The sequence below is a fragment of the Haliaeetus leucocephalus genome, unplaced genomic scaffold (genome assembly GCF_000737465.1).
Source record: "Haliaeetus leucocephalus isolate CR32 unplaced genomic scaffold, Haliaeetus_leucocephalus-4.0 Scaffold473, whole genome shotgun sequence".
Lineage (NCBI taxonomy): Eukaryota > Metazoa > Chordata > Aves > Accipitriformes > Accipitridae > Haliaeetus > Haliaeetus leucocephalus.
The window spans coordinates 5,739,388-5,747,662 of NW_010972909.1; the positions used below are offsets into that span (position 1 = coordinate 5,739,388).

Sequence of the window (8,275 nt, forward strand, 5' to 3'; positions counted from 1 at the left end):
CCTAGGGTCTAGCTCTGTTTCTGTTATTTCAGCCCTACCTTTGCGATAAGAAGAATCTTTGCATAAAACAGAAGCTCGTGACTGACATAACCCCCCTTCACCCCTGAATTCCTGGCTCTGAAAATATAGGCTCAACTCTAGCAAGTGTAAAGTACGTACTGAAATTACATTTTAGATGTCTTGAGCTGGGCATAAATTGTTCCCTTACTGGGCCACTTGTTCTCTTGTTAGCTGAACTTTGGCTGAAGAAATATAAAACTGGTGCTCAATAATGAGGGTCAGTTTTCTTGGCAGCTGTGGTGCTTGTGTACCTGAAAATAAGGCTATAGGTTATCTGCCTCAAGCAGAACTTCAGATCAGTGCTCAGTTTGTGGTCTTTTGGGTTTTTTAAAGACTTAGCTACAAGGATTTTGAATTTACAGAGTAGCTAACATGCTTTTATACCTACTTGGAGCTATTGTTTTTGTGCTATGTTCATTCTCTCATTCCAGTGTTCTTCCCTTTCATGGGCACTTAAAGTGGCTTACACTTGGGGTGGATTACACTTTTATAGTGTAATCATTTTACAGTGTTTTCATAATACTCTGGCTGTCTGACTGTAACCAGGCTTTTTGCTTGTGAAGGCTGCTGTCTACTGTAACTTAGCCACAAAAATATTCCCTGTGGCTTGTGATCTTTTGAGGAGGAAAAAGAAGGGGAGAAGAAAGTTCTGTAGGCCTTTGCGCGCTGTTTTAAACATAATAGTCTTGCAATGACAAGATACTCACTGATTCAGAGAAATACATATCCTGTAAACTTCTGCATTGAACAGTATTATATCCATGTGCAGCCCTTCCCACCTGCTTCCATGGGAGGACTGTATGCAGGTGCAACAAATGCCTTGGAAGTGAAACAGACTTCCTGCTGCAGTTGGAAAAACTTGGGAAATAAAGTCTGTGCTACGTAGAACTGGATTTCACAGTCCTTGGGGCAAGCTATGTGCATACTTATTTCGTGCCAGGGGCACATGCTTGAGACTCCCCCATGGAATACTAGAATGAACTTGGATGTGATCTGGATAGCAAGAGTTGTAATGACCCTAATAACTCTGGAACAGTGGTTTTCAAACTCCTCTACTTCTAGATCCATGGAAACTTCCGATGACTTGGAAAACCATGCAAGTCTGACACTCAGTTATTTGTTGTGGCTTTTAGAAAGTCTGTAGATCCTGAGTTCAAAGCCATGGCCTTGAACATCATTATCCTTTCTGCGGGTTTGGCTTTTTGGAGAACCAGCTAGCCTTCAGCATCACTGTCCTGCAGAAAGAAAGTGTATGCTCTGAGATATTCTGACATACTTGGGGGGAAAAACAGTGGCACGAGCCAAGTGGCCATGGGACCCTTAGTCAAGTGTAACGGAGGTGAGAAAGCTTTGGAGGCCGTGTCAAACAAGTGGCAGCTTGAACTCTTCCATTTTGTGCTGTTGGCAACAGCGGGGCAATGGAGCTGTGATTTGATTTTGAGTGTTAAGAGTTAGACAATGATGCACTGAGCAGAAAATTGATCCCGACGACTTAGTACCACCAGCTGCTGAGATAAATAAGTACTTCTAATATCTTAATGTTTTAAAATGTGATAGGAAAGACCTACGGAAAGTTGTCGCTGAGTTCTGAGCTTCATCATAATCTCCTGAGTATTGTCAAAATGCATCACTCTTCAATGCTTGGCTATCAGTCTGGAGTTTTGATTTGTAAATTGTGACTTTCGTAGGACCACATAGGGTCCTTAGAGTTAGTCACGAATTCTAAGGATGATTGGCCATAAAGTGTGTGTCTGTAGTACAAAAAGAGATCTGCTCTGAAGAAATTCAGTGTGGGTTAAATATGTGAAGATCCACACAGTCTTAGCTCAGATAAGTGGTTAGTGTCAGCCTACAACTCAGCTTTAGCTGCACCTCAAGTTAAAGTCAAACTTCTGCTTGTTTTAACATACGAGGTAACATCAGTTAGGTGGTAAGAGTCCAAATGTGGTTTGAACAGTGTACCTGTAAGAGTCTGGTTTTGATTCCAGAGGCTCAGAAGGTCTGTGTTCTGTGGTTACTGCTCAGTGTGTTGGTCTAGCCAATTATTTTCACTTATGTTACACAATACTCACATTTTTGTCTGTGACTTGGAGAGTGCTGTTAACAGTTTTTAATGGCCTCTAAATTTGTCCTTCTTCCTTTAAAATATTGTGTAGTGTAGTGCTGATGTACATAACAAGCTGCATGTAAAATCCTAGCAATTTCACAACCTCAGGATGGTATCCCAAATGTGGCGTGAGAGCTTAAATAATCGCTAAACTAACCTGCTCTAACTAGCATCTCCACATGCCTTTATTTAGTCTGGCTTTCTATAAATGGGAAGATGCCATGTGTCCTCTTTATTCGCTCTTTGACTTTCTGAGGAGCCATAGAGTGTTTTCTAGTTACCAGCAGAACTCAATCCATGTGTAAAATGACATGTCACCTCAAAACCTTGTAATCTTACTGCCTATGTGTGTATTCCAGTGATCCAAACCCAGAGCACCTATAGAAAACCAGGCAAGTAGAGAATAGTTTATCAGAAACAGAAAAATAAGAAAATGCCATAATAGGGTTTTGTTGTGAAAATGCAAATGCATTTTACAGTGGTGCAGAAGCAGGGAGGAGACAGCGCTATAAAAAAGAAATCAGTATTAACAGAACGTACACAGAAAAGGTGTTGCCACTTTCATGCTAATAGTGCCTAGGTGATACAGTCCTTGCTCTGGAGGAGATGACTGGCTTGGAAGGAATGTTGTTTACCCCCTTTGTTCTCAATAATCTCATTGCTTCTCTAAGAATGCCAGCAAAAAGAACATTAATACTAGTATGTGTAAATAGGGCTGTTAGAGATACAGCAATATCTCCATACGCATTTGAGGAAAAATTGCTGCAAGGATCTGGACTGAAATTTTGAAACAATTCATGCCAACACGTAAAACAGCTAGTACAGGTTCTCCTTCTGAGCCTTTCTGAGAGAACCTGAGTTGGGGCTATAATAATCAAGAACTGCAAGGCACTAGTACTAAATTAAATAAATGTTCCAAACAGAGCTCTAGGCCACGTTCTGACAAGGATCGAGATGTTGAAGTGGATATGTGAGATGTCCACAGCCCCTTCTCAGTTGTTTTACACTAGAGAGAAGGGCACAGTTTCAACTGTCAGAATTTCCTGGGAGGCTGCATATTGGCCTTTTAGCCAAGTCTCACCTGTTTCCTGGTAAGAAACTGTTAATGGAAACTCTAAACAGTGTTGAGAATGCAGGCAGCTCTGAGTGCAGTAGCACCTGAGCTGCTAGACAAAAAGGGGCCGCAGGACACCTTGCACACCTCTGGTCTATAGGAAAGACAGCAGTTTATGTTCAAAAGAGGAATGTGCTTTGAGCTATGCTGTTGCAGACTGTTTGGACCAGAGCATGTATGGCTCTGATGGCTCTTGGATAGTTTGCTCTTAGGCATCCAACTCTCGCCGACATGTTAACTACATAATTAAGATCAGTAAATCTTGTTGTGACAGGGACAGTGAAAGCGTTGCGGTGTTAAACATGAGAGCATCTACTACCCTTAATAGGTTTTTAAGGGTTGAGTCTGTAACCTCTTTGCTTCTTGAATAAAGCTGATATCCAGCTGTGGAAATAAGACTTGGCCTGTCTTCATGCAAAATGAACCACGGTGAACACAGATTCCAGTACCTGTCCAGGTGTCTGCATAACAGGAAAGGGAAAAAAAAAACAACCCAAAAACAAAAAACCAAAAACTGTGACATGCTTATTAAGTGTTACTTAATAGAGGCTAGGGAATGAATAACTAAGGAAACAGAATTCCTTACTGCTGTATTTGGGCATACAGATGGGCAATGCACTGGTGCCAACTTCTCTTGCTTCTGTAGCTGTTTTGCAGAAGCATGCTTTGCTTTAAATACAGTACAGGGACCGCCTGTGAGTAACTGCTGTACAGCCTCAGGTCACACAAGTGGAGCTCACCGAGAGCGAACGTAAAGCTAAACTGTTGCTGACGCTTTTCATTACGGAAATCTTTGGTGATGGATGATTAAGAGATGTCAACCCAGCAATCCGGAGTACTGTTAGTTTTAAGTGCTGTGAGCACTAGATGGGGCTGTTGCTCCACACTTTACTGAAGATTTGTATGCTGTGGAAATCAAGGTCTTTCAATGTGGGCTATCTGGTTTCTGCTGCAAGCCTAAAGCATCTAGCTGGGCTGAAATGTGGTAGATGGTGAGATGGATGAAACAAACCTCACAATCCCCACAAGCAGATTCTCAATGTAAAAAAACAAAGAAAAAAACCAACCTAAAATAAACACAAATTATTTTAGTAGTAAAAGAAAAGTATAATCATCTTGCTGTGTAGTTTTTCAAGGAATATGCACTGTTCCTGCACTGGTGTATATCCCTAACTCTCCTCCAGTTATCATCATGCAGCTGGGAAGAAAAATCTTGGGGAGAAAGGGGCAGATCCAGCCTACTCAGCCAGCCAGACTCCCCAGGCAGAGTCCATGCTGTGCTCCCAGCCACAACCTTCGGTTCTCTCTTCCCAACTTCCATCCCTGCTGCTCGTCACCGTTAGGTGTTCATGGTCACATGCGTGAGAACTGTCCGGAGCAAGAAAAAGGGTGGCAGAGACAGCAGATGCTCACAGGTATCCCCAACACCTCTCCTGTGAAATTGTTCTGTTCCTTCACAGCGGGGTGACCTGGTACCTCAGTGTAAGCACCTGTCCTTGAGACTAAATTGGTGCCTGAAGGTTAGCACAGCCTAGCTGCAGTTTGTCTGCTTTTTGGTGAGGAGAAAATTAAGGTGCTCTTACAGCCCTCTGTTGGTGGTGCTGTAATGCCTTCTGCCTCTGTGGTTATACAGCAGCGCCCCCCATTTTTCCAAAATTCAGAAAGGAAAAGTTGTAAAGTGGGATGAGGACTGAAAAAAAATGTTACCAGATGCCTCCTCTCCTTCCAGCTATGCTTTCTGATCGTAGCCTTTTGCTCTGGAGAAACAGTATTCTGACAGACTCACTTACTGTAGCCTTCCAATCACAGGAAACAGGATTCAACTTTACATAAAAGATACAACTTCACTGAATGCCACATTTAGTTAATTAAAAGATGTATTTTTTAGAAGTGTTGGTTTTGAGCAGTATTCTCTATTCTTAGTGGGACTCCTGGATTCAAAAAAATCTTTTTTTTTTTTTTAACACTGGCCACTTGGTTTAAATGTCTCAATGAAAACTGAGCTTTCTGGAAAATCTGCAGTCAATCTATACTTAGCACTTCATGGCCAAAAGGTCACACAAAATTCAGTACATTCCTACACAAGCTGTTGAAGACAGCGCCTCTTCAAAGAATTCAATTTTTAATACAGAATTGAAGAGTGAAGACAATGTAGTCAAAGGTACCAAATGACAGACAACATGCCATTAAAAATCCTCCAGAGATTAAGCAAAGTCTAAGTTTCCTCATGCTGCTCTGCCATTTTTCCCTACCTTGGCTGGAATGAAGACCTACCCACTGGAAAGTCAAGAGTAGAGTTCAAATAAACATTCTGTCTGTGAATTGGCATCAACTCAAGTCTCAAGAGAATACATAGTCTAAAAATTAGCAAACTTTTGGCAGATCATTTAGATGTGATTTAAATGATTAAATGCCTCTTCAAAGGAGATGGAGATGTTAAAAGAAACTGATTTTAAAGAAGGGGAAGATCCTTCTCAAAACTTGCACCGACTTCCATCTTGGATAAAATACTCATTTATGCATTAACCGCAAGCCACAAGGTGGCGCTCTTAATCCACAGCTTGACTACAAAAGAAAAGGTTTGGGGTTTTTTTCTGCCTTTTTTAATATTGCACAGTAGGAACATAGGGAGAAAAGCATGTTTTATAACATGGTTAATTTGGTTTCTGCAGCACCTCCACAGACTACACCACACACAGTGCAGTCTATAATGGTAAACATTTTTTTCTTAAATGAGACATGCTACCTTCAGAGGGTTTGAGAAGAACAATCTGGGAAAAGTAGTCCCAAGAAATGGTTAAAAAGCCAAGGAAACAAAATGAAACAACTACAGATGAGCTATCTGAATAGTAAAATTCTGTAACTGAACACGTAGCTGGCAATCCCACGTCAAACTAACTCAAGTATCTGCAAATCTAGAATTTCACCTGTTTTTCATTTGGAACAAAAGTAATTCTTCAGTTTTCCTTGAAAGGCATCTGCTGGTGCAATACCACTGCGATGGTCCACTGCACCCCCCCACCCCGCCTCCCCAGTTGTTTAGGTGTCAAAGAATTCCACGTATATTGACAACAAAGTGAATATGATTTTCCAGGAAGGCATGTAAATTGTGTATGCATACACACTACAAGGATTACTGATAAGCATAATAAAAAGAGACACATTGTTACTTTTACCTTCAACAATATAAATATATATATCTGTGTAATCTCATTACAATACTTCCACAGATGTATATACGTAAGTAGTTCTTAGCAAGATGAAAGCCAATCCATTTTCCACGGTGTCTGTGAAACCTCCATGGCTGGAAAACAAAAAGACTGGAGTGATTTTCCAAGGGATGGAGTTCTGCCAGCACGACTGAATTCAATTTATTCCTTTTTTTGCTCTTCACCTTTAGATTCCATTAGCACCTCTTGCCATTTCTTCTCCATCTCTTCTTTGCAACTCAGGAAGGCATCTTCCAAACGCCTCATGGAGTTGGCCAGGTCTGGGTTGGTACGTATAACTACCATGTCATATGCCATCCAGGCTGCCTGCACTACAAACCCAACAGATACTACTAAGCCAGGAATTTTGGCTAAATAAAAGCAATGGCTGATTCAATAAACGAATAAAAGACATGAAGTATTATCAGTTCAGATCTTATGTCAGAGAAAGCTTGCTGTAAAATAAAGTGGAAACTGCCCACAGTAATACTGAAATAAAAGACTGTTCAGTATTACTTCTTTATAAATGTCTCAAAATACTTCAGAATGGAAGTATACTGGTGTAAATTACAAAAGGGAGACAGACACTTTACCTAAAAATTATAACAAAACAGGTAATCAAAAAGAAAGGTTCAACAGACTGTTTTAAAATAAATGAACCAAAGAATCCACTCTCCAGACCAGTTGCAGTCAGGAGGCTTGTGTTAGGCGAGGAATGGTAAGATTAAGGAGGCTGCAGCATAGAGATGAAAGGTTTTAAGAACAACCTAAATAATTAAATTGATTTTGAAATAACAAGTATCTAATAAAGCAGAGCAAATAGTTTTAGCACTTATTTCATACTTTCCCTTTTGTTTTACCATAAATTGACTGTAGTTTTCTCAATGGCACTCATAAATTGTGTTTAATTACAAATAGTTCAATGAACAGTTTCCATCTAGCCTTGTTAGTTGCACAGTTTCTGATAGAATTATTGCAGAACACAGAGAGGAATATGTGGTCCTCTCCATACATACAAGACTAAGATTAAATTTGCAGAGGAGTCTTTATTCTAGCTGAGGAATTAAACACATCATGCACCGACCTGAGAGATACTATGTATCCCACCATTTTTCAGAATTAAATCTCATTTTACATACTATGTTTCAGTAATTGTACATTAAATACCTTAGTATTATTTCTGTTTTCAACCACCACTCAGCATGCATCACCTATTAATTTTCAGTATTTGCACGCTTTCTCCCAATAAAGAACACAAGGGCATTAGTTGATGGTGATAGTTTCCACTTATATTTCTTTCACACAGAATTTTACAGCAATAAATATAAATAGTAAATCTTCAATGTCTTCACTCTAGTAAACAAATCCGTATAATTCTTAATACACCTGTACCTGTTAGTTTTTCCATTTCCTCCAGAAGTTTTTCTAAGTCCCTATTCGGGTCCTCCACCATCTTTACCATGTTATCATAGTTTCCTTCCTGAGGTTCTGATTCGGCCATCTACAAGGAAACCAGGAATTTCACACTTTATTATACTTTGAAGTGAGTTGATTTTCCCAGTTGAGAGAAAGTAACATTGCAATAAATTTTAAAAAAAACAACAAACCCAACAGTGTATATAAATACTCAATTTACATGTGAATTCATTAAAAAATCTGACCTTGAAGTTACTGGTCATCACCTATATGCTGCACAGTATTTTCAACCCATTTTGAAATTAACTTAAGTAGAAAGAATTACACTCAAATATGCTGCGTTTGTGCCAAATAAAGATTTTGGTATTA

At 39.8% G+C, this 8,275-nt stretch overlaps 1 protein-coding gene across 1 annotated transcript; it reads right to left on the bottom strand.

Moving 5' to 3' along the window:
- Positions 1–6,498: 6,498 nt before the first annotated feature.
- SYCE3 (synaptonemal complex central element protein 3) lies at positions 6,499–7,991 on the bottom strand. The gene is made up of 2 exons (XM_010575355.1): positions 7,883–7,991; positions 6,499–6,822 (listed from the first exon to the last, which is right to left on the bottom strand). The coding sequence occupies exons 1-2, from the start codon at positions 7,989–7,991 to the stop codon at positions 6,653–6,655; spliced, it is 279 nt and encodes a 92-aa protein (XP_010573657.1). The 3' UTR covers positions 6,499–6,652.
- Between the last annotated feature and the right edge of the window lie 284 nt (positions 7,992–8,275).